This window comes from Equus caballus, chromosome 11 (assembly GCF_041296265.1).
Source record: "Equus caballus isolate H_3958 breed thoroughbred chromosome 11, TB-T2T, whole genome shotgun sequence".
NCBI classification, from domain to species: domain Eukaryota; kingdom Metazoa; phylum Chordata; class Mammalia; order Perissodactyla; family Equidae; genus Equus; species Equus caballus.
In genome coordinates, this window is record NC_091694.1 from 48,475,350 (window position 1) to 48,493,760 (window position 18,411).

Here is an 18,411-nt window from a genome sequence, read left to right on the forward strand (position 1 = left end):
CGTAGGGAGTGTGGGCAGATTCAGCTTTGCACTTAGAGGTGACTCCTGGTGAGTGGTCCCTGTGGCCTCTGCATTTTTTGTGTCTTGGAATGTGCTTCTCACCTGGCTCCAAGCCATGGAGCTCAAGCTGTGTGAGTGTTTGGGAGTTTGCGGTGGGTGGGGCGGGAGGACAGGCAGGAGGGCTGTGTCCCTGGGCTGACCTGTGCTGGCCTCTCCCTTGAGGAACAGCTTATGTTCTGGGATCTGGGCTCAGGGCAGGGCACAGGGCCAGCATCCTGCAGGGTGCCAGGGCGTGGTGAGCTGGGGCTGCAGCAGGTCCTCTAAGCGCTGTACCACAGTGTGCCCTCTAGCCGTGGCTGGGGGAGTGCCCGCCCTCACTTGTTCATTGGCACCTCCTGTGTGCCAGGCGGGCTCCTCAAATATCAGTCAGAGCTGAAAAGTTTCACTGGACAGTCTCTGTGAGGTTTCTCATTGTACAGGCAGGGGCATCACTGATACAGGAACCCAGGTCTCTCTGGAGACAGGACATGTGTGCCTGGTGGCCAGGGCCAAAGTCCTGGTGTAGATGTACCCTGTGTGTATGGTGGTTTTACTGTTTTCCATTGAATCTAAGATGCGATCAGTTGTAAGATGCACCATTATTTTAGATACCCCGAGAAAGAAATAACAATGCCAATTAAGTTGTGCCATGCCGTCATGTAAGATGCACCCCAATTTTAAAGTGTGAAAGAAAGTACATCTTTTTTAAAAAAATTTTAGGGGGAAGAGTGGCCCTGAGCTAACATCCGTGCCCATCTTCCTCTATTTTATATGTGGGACACCTGCCACAGCATGGCTTGATGAGCTGTGTGTAGGTCCACGCCTGGGATCTGAACTGTGAACCCTGGGCTGCTGAAATGGAATACATGAACTTAACCACTACACCACCAGGCCGGCTCCAGAAATGTACATCTAAAACTAAGAAGATGAATTTATAAAATGAATAATCATATGAAATTACATGTGCAGTGTAAAAACTGCTTCCTCTGCCTCTTGTATCAAATTCTACTCTGCAGAGATATGACTATTGATGTTTTGGCACGTCCTTCCAGACACTGTAATGCATCTGTAAGTGTATTTATACACTTGCCGTATGCTAGGCCCTGTGCTGAGCACGCTGAGGCATTTTGTTTAATCTTTACCATGAGCTCATGAGGCAGGTGTGAGTTATCCTCACTTTATTCCTGGGGAAACTGATGCACAGAGAGGGGAAAGGACTCATCTGCTGTCACCCAGCTTCTAAGAGGTGAGGCCTGAGCTTGAATCCAGATCTCCTCAACCCTGGAGTCTGAGCTCTTAACTAACAAGCTGCGCATATCCTCAGGATGCAGATATAAGTATGTTTTTCAAAGATGAGGTCACAAGAAACTGTTCTGGGACCCACCTGTATTTTTTTCTCCTAATCCTACTCCATAGGCATCTTTCCTTGTCAATACATAGGAGTGACCTCGTTTTTCCAACAGTTGCAAAGAATTCCCTTTACGGCTGTTTATGAACGTCCGTTCAGTGCCCTGTGGATGGACACTGGCATTTCTTCCAGTTTTTTGGCATTACCAGAACACTGGGAGGATCAAGTGCACACTTCCTTCTTTGTGTGCTTCTCTGATTATTTCCTCAGGAAAATCACCAGCTCAATTTTCTTCTAACACTTCTATAGTTTTAATTTTTACAATCAGATTTTAATCCGTCTGCAATCCTTAGTATTTCATGTGTCCAGGGAGCATGCAGAGGAGTTCTTGGGTGTGCTGGGCACCAGCGGGTTCCATGTGAGTCCCAAAGGCCCTAGTAGAGGGAGCTCAGAGAAGGGGGGCGGGGTGGGGGAGGCTCCTGGACCCTGCTCTATCTCTGGCCTTCCTCCCCCTGGTCCCGAGGCAGGAGATGGGTTGGGGCAGGATTCAGGGCACGAGGCCACATTCTCTGTGTGTCCTTGCTCCTGGAACCACTCAGCCCCACGTGGATATTAATAATAAGAGCAGTAGCTGTAACTGGGCCTCCTGAGGTACAGGTGCTGAGCATGTTATTTCTGATCCTTCGAGCTCAGGATTGATTGTTCTTGATGTCTTATAGAGGGGGAAAGTGAGGCTGTGGTATGGAAGAGGATGGGCGCACAGGCTGCCAGGAGCAGAGATGGCACAGAGCTCAACTTCGGGGCCCCTGTTTCGGGGCTTGTTTCTCTACTGGAGGCTGCAGTCCCGGCAGGCCCGCACGTGTTGTGTGAGGTGGACATCACTACACAGGATGTCTGCTTCCCCACTCCCTGCTCTTGAAGTGGGCACGGCCGTGCGACTCGCTTTGGCGGATGAATTGTGTGCAGAAATGTGTCACTTGTGGGAAGAAGCATTTACGACTGGGCGTGACTTTCTGTGCTCTCCTCTCCTGCTTGAGCAGACCTTAAAGTCTCACTTTGAGATGGTGGCCTCACAAGATGGTGGTGCCTTTGAGTGACCACCATGATTGAGCCCCCTTCTGACCTGTGTGGGAATGACAAATGAACCATTGTTTTACGCAGCTGAGACCATTTGTTGACACAGGAAAGCATCCCCTGTGCTGCCTGATGTAGCAATGTCTCTTCACTGCCTCCAGGCTCAGTTTTGGTGCGTGTGCAATGGGCGCTCTTGTTCCTGCCCTGCTGGGCTATCTCATAGAGGTCCTTGGGGCTTACATCAAAGCTTAGTAGCGGGTCGGCTCTGTGAGGTGCTGAGGCCTTGAAGGGAGAGGGCAGACATGCAGGACACTGACTGACCCTTGGTCCAGGGGCGGGCTGGGTTTACCTCCTGCATGCCGGGACCTGGTCTCAGGCTTGGCTAACGGGTGTGTTCCCTTTGGCAGGTGGCCCTCCCCCGGGCGGCGGTGCCCCCTGGCACCTTCGAAATGTCCTCAGCGATTCAGTGGAGAGCTCGGATGATGAATTCTTTGATGCTAGAGGTGAGTAAACGCCATCCTCCCATCACTGGCTGAGTGACCTTCCTAGAAGCCTCAAGAAGGGGATCTCTGTTGGGGGTTAGCATCCCTCCCCACTCAGACACCGCAGTTCCACACTCCACACTTACCCAGTCGGTGAGTCTCCCAAGGGCCGGGCTCAGCATTCCTTCATTCACTCCTTGAGATATTCATTGAGTCCCCGTGCGCGGTGCTGTGGATACTGCATGAACTGATGGGTGTGGTCACTGCCCTCATCAGGCTTGTAGGCTAGGAGGAGAGGCAAAGATTAAAGAATTACACAAAGGAAAATGCAATCACCAATGGGAATAATGCCACAGCCTGAAAAGTACCAGGTGTTAATAGAAAGGGTGATGACGGGGGGCTCCTAATTTAGTTAGTGGGGGAGGTCGTGACCTCCTCGCTGCAGCACTGAGGGTAGGAGGTGGCTAGGTGAAGAGTGGGAGAAAGGGCCTTCCAGACGGAGGAGACAGCAGGTGTGGTGGTGCTGAAGCAGGAAGGATGCGAGCATTCCAGGAACTGCAGGAGGCCCGTGGGGCGGGAGGTAGTCAGCCAGCGGGGAGGAGAGATGAGGCTGCCAGTGACCCAGTACGCGACTTAGAAGATCAGCCCATAGAAGGGAGGGCAGTCGGAGTGGAGGTGGGGACCAGTTAGAAAGACTATTGCAGACATTCAGGTAAGAGATGAGGGGGCAGGACATCAGCTCTGTGTCCCAGTGGTGGGTGCATGGCCAGCAAGCAGGACATAGCAAGGGACGCCATTTAAGTGGGGAATGGAAGAACAAGATGCATTGTGAGCACTGGAGGAGAGGGCACCAGGTGGGTGGGCATTTCAGACAGAGAGATCAGCTTGAGCAAAGGCTCAGAGGTGAGAACATGTGGGGCCGGTGTGGGGACCAGTGGGAGGCGGGGTCTGCCTGGAATTCAGGAGAGGGGACCCTCACAGCCGTGCTCGCCTGGGTTGTGTGGGAGTGGGCGAGAAGCACCAACGGCCTCCTCCCCAGCCTAGGAGGGTCCCCAGGTCTCACTTGGCTGGCTTGGCCCAACTCTGGGAAGTCCCCACGTTTGGAGGGTTGACTCATTCTTGAGACGGGGCCAGCTTTGAAATGCCTGGCAAAACAGAATCTTGAGAGAGAAACAGACTATGTGCTGGGTACCTGCGTGGAACGGGACACTTGGGATGTGGTCTCAGCCGGGCCAGTGACTTGTTCTGTGATCTTGGGCAAGTCTTCCACCTTCTCTGGGCCTCAGTTTCCCTATCAGATCTGTGCTTCCAGAAATGGAGAAGACCGAGTTCCGGTGATTTTCGGAGAAGCATAGCCGGGCAGTGGGTGCTGTCCCACCTGGAGCCTCCCCTGTTCCTGGCTCTGGGTGGAGACCCCCCTCCCTGACACCGACCCTAAACCAGCCCATTCGGGGCTCATTTCCTGTCTCCCACTGGCGTCTGATTGGAGTGACTGCCGGGGCTGAGTTTCTCCATAGCAACTAACCCACAGTGTGACAACAACAGCTTCAATATTTTGATGCTTAGAACACTTTAATTTAAAATATTTTTGCAGTTTGCCAGGGCTCTGCGTTCCCAGATGACGACGATGACGGCCTGCTGCGGGAGGTGTCTGCGGGCGGGGCGGGTCAGCTGCATCTCTGTCCCTCGGGGCCCCGCTCACCTGCTGTCCCTTTGAGCAGCCGTGCATGAGTCCGGCTCCCCTCCCTGCTGACCACCGCCTCGCTCAGCATTCTGTCCTCCCCTCCCGCTACCTCACCGCTCTGTCTGCGCTTCCCAGATTGGCCTCATCTCTCACTCCTCTCTTCCTGGCGGCCCCACCCTCTCTTCTCTCCCTTTGTCTCATCTCCTCCCCTCTCTCCTCACCTCCATCTTGCCTTCTCTCCACTGTCTCGGACTGCAGACCCTCCTGTCTCTCTCTGTCTTCCACCTCCCAGCTCTCCCTACCTGACCTTGAGTCTCTGCTCTCCCCTCATCTCACCAACCCCACAGCATCTCCCCCAGCACATCCCAGCCCTCAGCCACAGGACCCGCCCATAGGCTGCTGGAACCCTCTTTTGTACTTTGGGGAGTTGCCAATTCCCCACCTCCCGTCTATTCCACGTGGCCTCCCTGGACAAGGCCTTTGCATATTTCCTTGGCTTAAGGCAGTAAGAGGTGAAACCATCTGCTTCTCTGCTCCCAGGAGCTGATCCAGGCCTGACCCGGCCGGCTGTCTCAGCATCCAAGGCCAGGCCGTGGGTGTCCAGGGCTCTGGGTGTGCCTGAATGGCTACTTCCCTGCCCTCTGTTCTCTAGCCCAGCCTGAGCCGGGACCCCGGCCCGCCATGGGGCTCTGCCTCCTGCGGTTCCAACTCTAGCTGTGGGGGAGCCACATGGCTGGGTGTCAGTGCTGAACAGGCCCCTGGAACGTTGTGTCCTCCTCCTGAATGCACTGATGGGGAAACTGAGGCCAGAGCATTGAAAGGCCCTCCCAAGATCCCACAGTGAGGTGAGGGCAGAGGAACCCAGGAGCTCAGCATCTAGTCAGGCCTTTTTCTTTGACTTATTACTGAAATTGGGAGCTTCCTCCCTCCCTTTCTTCCTTAGGTTCCAGCCCATTGGCCCAGCACTAAGGGTTACCTGGTGGGACTGGAGACCTCATGGCTTGTGGTCTGGCAGCAGAGGGGAAACTCTGAGGCTCTGGGGGGGCTCTGGTTGTGTATGTAAGGCATGGGAGGGCTTGGGGGCAGTCAGACAGGAGTATGAAACTGTCTGGGTCCACAGCCCCTGGGCAGGATGCCAGCTCCTTGGGCCATGGCAGCAGCCCTGGGGCCTCAGGGTGGCTGCTGCCCCTGATTGGATGTGGCAGGGTGGGCGATGGGGTCCAGGTCTCCAGACCCAGAAGAGGCGCCACTCCCCTTCCTGTCAATACAGTCAACGGTTGTGTGGGGAGCCACAGGCCAGTCCACAAAGGTTGGAGTGCAGAGTGAGGGAAAACCCAGGGTGGCCAAGAGGGATGTGCCTCAAATCCAGACCATGTTAGAGCTGGGGGCCCTTCAAGGTCTTTGAGTTCAATGCCCCTGTCCCGTTTTACAGGCTGGGAAACTGAGGCCAGAGAACTGGGGAACTTGTTCAGGGTCACACAGAGTCAGGCCGAGCAGGGGCTAGAATTCAGACCCATTCATTCACTTTTTTCAAGTGTTTATTGAGCGTCTGCCCATCAGGTACCAGGCACTATTCTAGGTGTGGGGGACACAGGGGCAAACAGACCCTGTCCCAGCCCTCATGGATCTTATCATATATAAGAAAGTAGGTTACATTGATAATTACCACGAATAAAATAACTTAAAGGAACAGTCACCAAAGAAGACATATGGATGGCAAAAATGAAAATCTGCTCAGCATCGTTAGTCATTAGGGAAATGCAAACCCGAACCACGGGGAGATGCTGCCGCAGACCTCTTAGAATGGCTCCTTGAAACAGCGGACCAGGATGTGGAGGGACTGGAACTTGCAGACTCTGCTGTTGGGAGTGTAAGATGGTCCAACCGTTTTGGAAAATAGATTGCGGCATCTTAAAATGTTGATCACAGTTAACCGCCACATGTGCCAGCTCTTCCACTCCTAGGAGCTTCCCCAAGGGGAAGGAAGCATATGTTCAAGTGAAGATGCCTCCGTGGATGTTCATAGCGGCTTTATTTATTGTGGCCCCAAACTGAAAGTAGCCCAGGTGTCCATCAGCGGCTGAGTGAGTGACCAACTGTGCATTCGTGCCATGAAATGCTACTCGGCAAGAAGAAAGAGGGAGCGGCTGACACATGCAACAATATGGATGAATCTCAAAATAATCATGCTGAGTGAAAGGAGTCAGACTGAGAAAGAGTGCGTGCTGTAGGATTCCATTTGTGCAAAACTCTAGAAAATGCAAATGCATCTACAGCGACAGGAGCAGATCAGTGGTTGCCTGGGGGTGGGAAGGAGGGATAGAAAAGGACAGGAGAAAATTCTGGGGGTGATGGATACACGTTCACTATCTTGACTGGGGTCACGGTTTCATGGGTGTGTACATATGTCAAAACTTAAATTGTACATTTTAAATATGTGTAGGTTATTGAATGTCAATGCTACCTCAGTAATACTGTTAAAGAAATGGAGGCACTTCTCCCAATATAGCATAAGGCAATATGATAGAGTGACTGAGTGACTGTAGGAAGCCCCCAGAAAATGTGTCCTTGAGCTGAGAGCTGAATAACAAGAAATGAGCCATGTGAGGATCTGGGGGAACAGTGTTCTGGATAGCTGGAACAGCCAGTGCAAAGCTTTTACCGAAAGAACGAGTAGGAAGGCTGGTGTGGGAAGAGTGAGGAAGGGGGCTTCGTGAAGTTGGCCCACTGCCCCAGCAGACCCGACCCAGTAGCCTCTTTCCTGCCCAGGCTCGGGGTGGCCCTGGGTACCCCTGCCCTGCAGGAGGCCAGAGACTCAAAACTCAGAATCTCTGGTGCAGGATGGACCGGCAAAATGGAAGCGTGCAGGGACCTTGAGTGCCTGAGCTCTCCTTGTGGCGATGAAGATTGCTGGGTGACAGGTGGTCTGGCTGGAAACTGTGGGTAAGAAGAGCTCAGTAGGCCAAGAAGGGACAGCTGGATTTCACATGGTTCCTGGCCATGAAGTGCTGAGTTCTAGAGAGAAAATGAAGCTGTCTTTTGGACCCGCTCTTCCTCGAAGGGTTCAGGTCGAGGCGGGAGTGTCGATGTGGCGTCGGATGAGTTTACTGGGATGTGGTTGGACATGTCCAGCAAGGCCTGTTTCTATAGCAAAATGTGTGTCTTCATTTGGATAATATCAGTGCATCCTTGACTTTAAACTTCTACTTAGATGCAATAAACAGTGCAACTAGAGGAATCTTAAAAGCCACCGAGCATCTAGGTACAAACAAAGGCTCTTACCATGAACGTAACTGCTGGAAGGTAGGGTTAGTGGGAAATGGCTTGAGGGAGCAGGCAGGGGACCTGCCTCTTGGCCAGCCCTGCCCCTGCGGTGCTGTGTGACCGTGGACTGGTTGCAAAGCTCTGCATCTGTAAATTGAAGGCGCGGGGCTTCACAGGTGCAGGGAGGGAAGTGTTGGCAGGGCTGGGGGTGAGAATGGGGATGGGGTGTGGGGGATGGAGCCAGGGCTTGTTTTCAGGGCACGTCTGGCCCTGGGTAGCTTGACAGAGAGCAGCGCCTGGGGCTCCCTCCTGGGCAGCGGGAGGGAAGTTCTCCTGGGTGGGAAGCTGGAAGTTTCTGCCTTTCTGTCTCTGCCCATGTCTTCTGTGTCCTCTGTTCTCTTGCTCTCTCTGTGCCCAGCACCGGGGGTCCTCCCCTCCCCCACCTGGGAGGAGGCTGGGGGCTGAGGAGCTGGACTCTTTCTGGCAGAGATCCTGCTCGTTGCCCTAACTCCCTGGTTTCTCAGAGCAACCAGGAAAGGCAGGTGGCACAGGGATAACTCATCCCATTTTACAGAGAAAGGCTCTAAGGCAGGGGCGGGTCTCATGGAGAATAAGGGGCACATCCCAGGTCTTCTCCTCCTTGTCTGGGCTTTTGCTGTGATCACACAGCCTGGGTGGGGGGCGGGGGGCAGCACTTCTAACCCCAAAGGGTGATAGGGAGGGTAGAGGAGACCAGTGCATGTTGTCTGGGGTCAGAGGACCCAGGTTTTCATCAGGGTTGGGCCACTCACTGGCCGCTGTCTGACCTCAGGCAAGTCTTGAGTCTCTGAGCCTCAGGTCCGTCCTCTGGAACACGGCAGGGGTGAGGTGGTTTGTCTTGTGGGTGTAGTGGGAGGATGTCACTGTGGAAAGCTGGGCAAAGGAGCCCTCACAGAAGCAAACCACAATGTGTTACTGAGCCCCAGCCCTCCTTCTTGTTGGAGGAGGGGAAGTGGAGATGCGAATGCATGGAGCTGGCCCCAGAGGTTTCTGGGAGTGGGCTGAGTGGGGACCATCCCTCTGTGATGAAGAGAGAGCAGTGGTGATGACTGTAGGTGGGGGGATGGGGGTGAGTGTTACACAGCGACAGGGGAAGGTTAACAATTTTATATCCCAGTGGCCCCAGAGCAATGCACGTCTAGGCGGTTGGAGAGATTGGTGTCATGGGCCTGATGCAAAGGGTGATAGAGGTATTAGACCGGCAGACTACGGAAGGTGACCGAGCCCGCAGCTCTGTGAGCTGGAGGTGACGCCTTCCTGGCACCGGACAAGGAGAGTCCCTGCTCTGAAGTCCTGTGGGTCCAACAGAAACAAAGGCCCTGGGGTAGGAAAAAAGGCTTTCCTTATGGCACTGAAGGTTGTCCTTAAAGTGGTGTATCCAGGCATTGGTCGAGGTTAAAATCAGTCTGAGGTCAAGGCCAGGGTTGTGGTGCTGGTGGGTGAGGCTCAGCCGGGCACCTAGTCTGGGCAGAGGCTGGGGCTCGGGGGTGAAGTAGGTGCAAAACTGTGTCTGCACCAGATGTCGCTGGGGATGAGAACTAGCATGCAGGGGACAGTCAGTAGAAGTTGGAAAGCAAAATCGACAACCAGGACATTTATCCAAATGAGCCCTTTGCGGCCTCTGTGGGCCCTGTTGGGAGGCACGTTCCACAATGAGGAGAAGTAGAGCAGAGACTCAGAGCTGAGCCGTGGTCCGTGGTTTCCTGAATGACTCCAAAAGGAGCTGTCTGGGCTGCCGCTTCCCCGTGTGTGTGTGTGTGTGTGTGTGTGTGTGTGTGTGTATGTTTTGTTGCTGCCACTCAGGGGACAAGCCCATTGTTGCCAGAGTGAAGATCTGAAGGCTGAGTGTTGAGAGCGGGGAGAGAGGAGAGGCCCAGAGAGGGAGAGAAAGCATGTCTGAGAGGAGGGTGCGGGGAGCAGCTGGAGAGACAGGGATGGGGTGGAAGGGCAGAGTGTGCAAGAAAGCCAGGGAAAATATGAGAAAACAGGGAGAGAGCAAGGGAGACTCAGAGAGGATGGGGAGAGGGACGCTCACACACAACCCCCACCCCCGCCAAGAGAGAACCAGAGAGAGTTGAAAGAGAGACAGTGACCCAGAAGGAGAAAGAGAAGACCGGAGAGAGCAAGAAAGATCTGCAGGTATGGAGAGATCCTGAGGGGCAGGGGAGAGGAAGAAGAGAAGGAAGAAAGAGAAACCCGGAGAGTCAGAGAGATCCAGAAAGAGACATATCCGCCCAGAGAGAGGAGAGAGACAGAGACCAGGATAAGGAGAGAGCAAGAGCAGAGCAAGGGGGTGTGATGGAGGAGGCCCAGCCAGAGAGAGGGACGGAGGAGGCAGAGTGCCGAGAGCCTGAGAGAGAGACAAATACAGGACCAAGAGCGACGGCGCTCAGGCGGAAGGAATCTGGTGAGACCAGGGCCGGACATCAAGCATGAGAGGAACATGAGGAGAATCTGAGAGGAAGATACATTTACTAGAAACACTGACAAAAGCCCAAGAGGGAAAGATGGAGAAGGGTCCTATACACAACTAGGAAAGGAGGGAGAGGCAGAGGGCTGTGCAGAAGTAGGCGTGCTGAGACCTCAGAGCCCTGGGAGGCCCCTCGGGGTTCTGACAGCCTCACATACGCCCCCAGGATAGGGCTTACACACTGTAGAAAAACAAGAGCTGGGCTGTGTAAGCCAGCTCCTGCTGAGCGCCTGCTTCAACACCTGGCCCTGGACCAGGAGCCCCGGCTCGCTCATTTGACCGTGTCCGAGGTTTTTACTGTTGTGTTTTCCACAAAACTGGATTCCTACAGGTTGGAGGTCATGTCTCACACTGCACACAGCAGGTGCTCAGGAATCCACTCATTGTAGAATGAATATTAGAATGAACAAGTGGGCCCCTACATGCTTGGGTTACTGAGCCAAGAGACATAGGCACTCAAGGTAGGCTGCAGGTTGACCCTGACCACCCCATTCTGGAGCTAGGACACAATGTCCTAGGGGCAGACAACAGCATCACCGGAACCAAGAGTGAGTGTTGGGGCAGAAAGAATACCACATGCTCTGGTGGCGGTGGTGGTAATGGTGGTGGTGGTGGTGATGGTACCGTCATTGTCACATGCTCTTATGCACTACTGTGGTCTTACTGTGTGCTAGTCATGCTTGTAAACAGTTTACCTTACTTATCTCATAAATCCTCACAGCAATCCTATGACATAGGTATTACTATGATACTATTTTATAGATGAGGAAACTGAAACTCATAAAGCTGAAGTTACCATCCAAGGTCAGATAGCTCAGGTGGCGCGTCTGGGATTGAAAAGAATCAATCTAACACGAGAACTGAGCTCTTAGCCCCTTCACGATTCTGCTTCCCCAAGAGTAACACTACCTGATACTTGTTTGCAGCATTTTGGCTTGTGTAGCTTTTTCAGACTTACTGTATCATTTGTCCTCATGATAGCTTGCTAGAAAGAGATGCAGAACCAGAGTTGTTATTCCCATTTAAGAGATAAGAAAACAAGAACGGGTGAGGGACACGTGCAAAGGCGCAGGCTCCTATGTAGCAGAGTCTGGACTGGAACCCGGTCAGGGCTCTGCCCAGGACACAGTGCTGCTTCGAGGTCTAACCGGTGCCCAGATGGAGCACACCGGGCTCAGGAATTGTCAGGGTGTGTGTGGTGCCTGGCCGGAGTGTCGGGTAGCCAATGCAGCATGTCCAGGGCAGGCCCTCAGGATGGCAGGGTTTAAGGACTCTTGAAATAGTTTGTCTGGATTTAAATCCTGGCTCTAGCCAGTGACCTTGGGCAAGTTACCAAACTCCTCCATGCTTCAGTTTCCTTGTCTATAAAATGGAGATTATAACAGTTGTACCTTTTTAGTATTGTTACAAGAATTAAGTGAATTAATATTTGTAAAGTAGTTATAACAATCTTGGTGCTTAGAAAGGATTGGATATGTGTTGTCAAATAAATCAAATAAGGCAGGAATAATAATGATAATAATAATAATAAAATAACCCAGACCCCAAACAGAAATGGGGTCTGGATTACTGAGCGCTAGAGTTATTCAGAACTCTGGACAGCTCCCCAAGCGTCAGATCCACCGTATTGGTTCCATCTGCTCTGAAAAGTTCTTCGGAAGTGAAATGAGTCTCATCCCTTTATTCTTGGTTATCAGGAGCTTGAGGATTCTCCTCACCACCCTTTGATGTCTTTTCTGTAAGAGCCGGCGCAAAGCTCTTCACCAGGAAGGCCCATCTCTTTAAAGAGAGGCGGGAGCTTTCTTGTGGGTGTGTTCTTGAGGAAATCTCCTTTCTGGAATGAGGGACTGGACTAGATGTTTGTGGTTGATGGTGGGGACCCAGGGGCTTGTGTTCAGTGTGGTTAGGGACTGTAGTTGCACCGACTTCTCACAGAGAAATCACTAAGCTCGTACAGGGAAAGGGCAAGAATAGAGACAGGTTTTGGGGAGGAGTGGAGGGAGAATGGAGGCATTGATAGGTTCATAAGATTGAGATGCGGGCTGAGTCTCACCCAGCTCAAGGCTTCCTTAGGGCCAGAGGGCTTCTACTCTCCCAGTTACTCCAGAGCTGCTCCTGCCCCACTCAAATCCTGGTGGTTCAAATACTGATGGCAACTCACTTTTGATGGAAGAAATAGCTGTAATGTCTTTCACCTATGAGCACCCCTATGCACCAAGACCTTTATGCCATTATCTCATTTAATCCTCAAAACAACTCTGTGAGTTAGACATTGCCAGTCCCATTCTACTGATGGGAAAATGGAGGCTCAGAGAAGTCAAGTAACTTACCCAAAGACAAACTGCTAGCAAGTGACAGAATTTTTATTTTTCTTCCCAAACGCATTTCCTCTCAAGAAATATCACTCTTAGTGCTAGTAGGACTGGAGTCTTCTATGGGTTTTCACCTCTCTCACAAGTGTCCCTTGTTCCTTTCTTTCAGTGTAACATATGGGGGCCCAGTAGGGTACAACAACAGTGCCTTCTTGCAATAAAAATTCCTGAATGTCTCATACCTGTCTGCAACTACAGACACCTCCAACAGTTGAGGTCTACCTCAACCCAAAGGAAGAAATCAGGAGTCCCTCCGATATAAGCCCCTGTTAGGGCTAACCGCACACAGCCATGCCTGCTCATGCCCGTTGCTGCTTCTTCCCACAGAGGAGGTGGCGGAAGGGAAGAATGCCATCCTCATCGGGATGAGCCAGTGGAATTCAAATGACCTGGTGGAGCAGATCGAGACCATGGGGAAACTGGAGGAGCATCAAGGTGAGATTCTGCTTCTCTCATATCTGGAGTGTGGACATATGTGTGTCGCAGGGTGGGTTGAAGTGCTGGCAATGTGGGGCTAGAACTTGGGTCTTTTATGAAGAGCCATCTGTCTGTCTGGGTGCCTCCCGTCCCTGAGTCTGTGAGCCCTGAATTCCGTGACCTGCAGGAACCCTCCTGAGGACTTCTGCAGGGTCTTCTGTGGCAGAACAGCTCCAGGGTGCTTCAACAGAGCTTCCTTTGCCCACAGGATGACCACCCCAAGAGCATGGGGAATTAAGGGCAGGTGGCATGGTCCAAGCTCCTTGGATTGCCAGGCCTGTGGTGTTGGAACCTCTTGGTTCAGGCAGGGTGGTGACTGGAGGAACGTTTGAGAAGGGACAGGGGAGAGTGGCAGGAGTAAGGATTGTGACTTCCTTTGGCTGAGTTGTTGAAGAAGGAGAATGTGGCTGGGGATTAATTCAGGAGGTTCTTATGGAGGGGAGTTTTGACCAGGAGCTTAATCAGCAGACAAAGCAGCCATATCCTTTTAGGTATCCATTTGTCTGTCCTTTTGACCATCTTGCATCATTAACAAAATGTTCGTTGAACACCTACTATTTATAAGTGCTTAGTAGGAGAGACCAAAGGTGATTCAGCTGAGGTCTCTGCCCTGTGACATGTGACAGAGTATAAGTCAAGAAGTAAGGAGGTCAGGCTGAAGCTGAGGATTGTTGGGGCTGGAAGGGACAGATAAAACTCATAGAAGGAAGCAGGAGAGGGGATCAAGGAAGGTTCCTGACAGTGAAGCTATGCAGCCAGGCTTTGAAATGCAAGTGGAGGATGTAGCTGAGGAGGTCATAAAATCTGAGATGGTAAATGGGGAAACTGAGGCTCAGAGAGGGGCTATGTTTGATTAAAGTTACACTGGAGTGGGGCTAGAACCCTATCTGGGATCCAAGGTGCTAACCTGTTATCCTGAGGCCAGTGTTTTCTATGCCTCCTCCCTACCTCATGTATCACCCCTCCTACTTCCCTCTGCCTCATCTCCTCTTTCCAGTCTTCTCTTGGTCCCATCATTCCACAGTCATGGATGGGCCAGAGCTGCTGACTGGGCAAGGCGCTATCAGGAGATGTTCAGTGAGGTGGTCCTGGCCTAGCCCAAGAGAATGGCCATCTTGGTGCTGGCCATCTTGCCCCTAGCATCCGTTCCTTTCCTTACCCCCCCATGCCTGTCTCCTTGATTCAGAGCCCTCCCTCCCCATGCCAAAGTGCCCATCCTGAGAAGCGGACAGGCCTGGGATATTCCATTTTACAGATGAAGAACCCGAGGCTCAGAGAAGCTGCGTCTTGCCTGAGGCTCTCCAAGCGGGTGGCAGCATCATGCTCAGATCCCCAGTCTGCTGATCCCCAGTCCAGGGCTTCCCCTCCCAGACTGGACCAGGTTGGAGGCGAGGCACAGTTCTGGGCTCCTGCAAAGTCAGGTCCAAGAAACCCAGAGTCTTAAAGCAAAGCCCCACTGGGCCACTGTCACATTCACAGAAAGGGCAGGCTCTGAGGCTGGTCCCCAAAGCCAGTCCAGAGACAATTTCCAGAGACAAGAGGCAGTCTTCACAGCCACACAGTTGCAGGTGGCCCTTTGTCTGCTCTTTCCTTCACCCCGGGAACCTGCAGGGGGGCCCCAAAGGGGTCACGGATTCCACGTCCTGCCCAGGACAGGGCTTGGTAACCATGAAAAGACAAACCCAGATTGTCCTCACCCCCCATCTGGTCCTCCCCTTCCCGCCCCCACCCCTACTTGTCTGCCAAAGAACGTGTGACTCAGACGCAGGGTGAACTAAGGAGGAGTGAGCGGGAGGCAGGGTGAGCGGGGAGGGCAGGGGAGACGGAAGCAGAGGGAGGCTGACGGCGGAGGCTGACGGAACTGCAGCTGTGGAGTCCCAGAGGTCTGGGTTTGACCCTTGGCCCCGCCACACTGTGGCTTTGTGGCCAGGGGAAGTCACGTCAGCTCTCTGAGCCTCAGTTTCTTCACCTGCGGAGTGGGGCAAGTACAAAAGTTGTGAGGATTAAATGAACCAATACTCGCAAAGTGCATTCGATAGCAGGTGATGATACTTCTGGAAGAGGGCGAGAAGGGAGAAAGCCTTGCACAAGTCATTCCAACGAATGCTTCATGGCGCTCACGGAGGATGAATTAGGGGCAGTGTTTGCCTGATTCTGGGAATTGATGCTATTTCCTCCCAGTACGGAAGTGGGAACAGGAAGGAGAGAGAGAAGAGCGGGTGAGGAAGAGGAAACCAGCCGTGTTTCCAGTTCCTTTTGAGTCCCATTCTCCTGTGGATTCCTAATGTGAATTCCCACAACACGATAGAACACACGCATTCATTTCAATAATCATTTATGGGGCCACGAGAGGGCCTCACCCTTTTAGGAGCGGGCAGCAGAGCGGAAGATATGATCCTAGGCACGGTTACCATGAGCCTGAGGAGAGAGGCTCTGGGGACCATTTTGGGGAGAAGCAGCTCTGCAAACACTTCCTGGAAAAGGCTGCAGTCCAAATTGGTGCATAGACAGAGCTCTCCTCCTGCCTCCTTCAATTTCCTGCCCTTACACTCAGGGCTCCCCCCAGAGACCCCCTCCTGGCTCACACCCAGGCCGGTCACAGCTACCCTTGGTGATGAGCCCCAACTCCATCTGCAGCCGAGACCTCTCTCCTGGCCTCCAGACTCGTCTTCTGAGTAGCCTCCTACTTGCTCTGCCTGGATGTCTGGAAGACTCTGCGTGTTCTGCAAGTTCCAAACGGAGCCGACCTTCTTCCTGCGAAACCTTAATTACGTTTGAAATTCCATCTTTTATCTCCTTAGCCATTGAAGGCATATGTTGCATAGGCCCTTTCAGACTGCTCCGTTGTCTCTGCTTCCTGAGGGTGCTAATTCTGGGGTGTGTGTGTCTGTGTGCGTGTGCGTGTGTGTGAGAGAGAGAGAGATAACTGCACCTCATGGGTTTTGTTTCTTCATTTTTATTGAAGAATAAAACTCGTCTTGGTCGTTCCTCGCCCCTTTTTTCTTCTCTGGGAATCTTGTGTGCCATGGGTTGTGACAATGCCCTTTTAGAGACAGGTCTTGCCTTTCTGCTGGGCCCGAGCGTTTCACTAATCTTGGACATTTTATATGCTAAATTTACAGTTGAGTGTTTCCATTCTACGTGAGTGGTGTAAATTTAGACCCCACACCCATGTGTGGCACGGGCGTAGGGTTTGAATTACTCATGTGTGACTTTTTTCCTTCTCACTGTCTGTGAATGGTTTCTTTACTGCTTCCCCCAAGGAGTTTTCTTTTTTCTTTCTTTCTTTCTTTCTTTCTTTTTTTTTTTTTTGGTGAGGAAGATTGGCCCCCAACTAACATCTGTGCCAATCTTCCTCTATTTTATGTGGGATGCTGCCACAGTATGGCTTGATGAACGGTGCTAGGTCCACCCCCAGGATCCAAACCTGCGAACCCTTGGCTGCCGAAGCAGAGCCTGTGAACTTGACTGCTACGCCACTGGGCTGCCTCAAGTTTCCTTTTTTTTTAAGTTCCTTTGTGGGTGCAGCAGCCCTTCAAGGATCCCTGCTCTACAGGGGGCTCCCTTTCGCTCATCTGCCACAGGCTGAGGCCACGTCTGTGGGGTTAACAATACAGTTTCCAGCCTCTAGGCTTGGAGCCTCTCTCCTCCTGAATCTTTCTGAATTTCTTAAACATGCTTTTTTCTTGTCTTCTATTGGGTTATTTATCTTCTTCTCACTTGTTTTTAGGAGTTCTTTATATATATGTATATATTCTGGATATAAATTGTCTGCGACGTATTTGAAATATTTGTCTCTTGAATTGTGCCACTTGGCTGAATTTTCTTATTAATTCTAATGGTTTGTTAGTTGATTCTCTTGGGTTTTCTAAGTTAGAGCATCATGTCATTGACAAATCTTAACAGTTATGTCCTTGCCAATATTTACCCTGCTTACTTAGTTATCTTAGTAAATTGCATGGCACAGGATCTCCAGATGGATGCTGCGTAGCAGGAGTGATGGCGGGCTCTCTTGTTTGGTCCTGACTGTGATGCTGGGGTCTCCTCCCCCATCCCCCCTCTCCTCCTCCCTAACTTCTGCCCCTCCTCCCCGTCATTTTTCTTCAGTTGAGTATATGGAGGTATGATTTCCATTCCGTCAAATTCATCCATTTTAGTGTATGGTTCTCACTGCTGCTTCTTAAATTCCATGGGTTGCCTCCTCTTTCCTCTAGAATGTCTCCTCAAGGAATTCTTTCAGGGGGGAACTGTGGATAGCGACTTCCCAAGTCCTTGCATTTCTCCGCGTGTCCTTGTTTCGCCTTCTCGCGTGAATGCAAGTCTGCTTGCGCTCGTTACCATGTTCCCCGCCATCTTGGAAGACCTTCCTCATGGGCTCCTGAATTTAGTGTTGTTGGTGAGAAGTCTGAGGTAAATTGGATCTCATTCCTTTGTGGGTAGTCTGTTTTTCCCTCTTCTTGAGGTTGTAAGGTTTCAAATCTCTATTCTTTGTATTTTGAAGTCACAAACAATGTTTGTGGGTGGGGTTTTGTAGTCTGTCATGCCCACTTCTGGTGTTCTCTTTCTTCATTACGGTGACTTCTTGTTTTATTATTTCTTCAAGTATTTCTTTCTCTCTGTTTTCTCTTCCCAAAGCTTATAGTAGATAGATGATGGAACCATGTCTCATCTTGCCCTTCCTGTTCTTATTTCTTGGCCCTTGCTGGGTTCTGGAAGTATTCCTTGGTTCTGACCTAACCAAGAGCTCTCCAGTTGTTTCTTCTTCAGCTGTTTTCATTCTTCTGATCAGCCTTTCTGTGGAGTTTTTTTTTTTTTTTTTTAAACAATCATATTTTCATTTTCGTGCACTCTGACTGGTCCTTTTTCATAACGACCTGATATTGATTCATAGATGCCGTGGACTTATTCTGTGCTTTTCAAAATCTCCATCTTGTTAAGTTTCAGAGTTTTCTGGTAGGTCAGAGGTGGATGGGAAGACCATACACACTTCGGATTGGATTAATTAACCAAAGATCCATAAGTGAGATTATAACAGAGCAGGAGCAAGCTTAATTCTAATTATCTAAGGAAGCACACAGCTATCATTAACGGCGTCCGAGTAAAGTAGGTCAAGCCAAATTCTTTTTTTCATTGAGACATCATTCACGTGCCACAAAATTCAC

At 51.5% G+C, this 18,411-nt stretch overlaps 1 protein-coding gene across 2 annotated transcripts in view; it reads left to right on the top strand.

The window, feature by feature from the left end:
• PITPNM3 (PITPNM family member 3) overlaps positions 1 to 18,411 on the top strand; it is a 90,573-nt gene that overhangs the window by 15,396 nt on the left and 56,766 nt on the right. For both annotated transcript variants that reach the window (XM_023653307.2, XM_070227927.1), the window contains exons 2-3: positions 2,869 to 2,964; positions 13,100 to 13,207. In XM_023653307.2, coding sequence (XP_023509075.2) covers positions 2,869 to 2,964; positions 13,100 to 13,207 — 204 coding nt within the window. The remainder of the gene's footprint in view (positions 1 to 2,868; positions 2,965 to 13,099; positions 13,208 to 18,411) is intronic.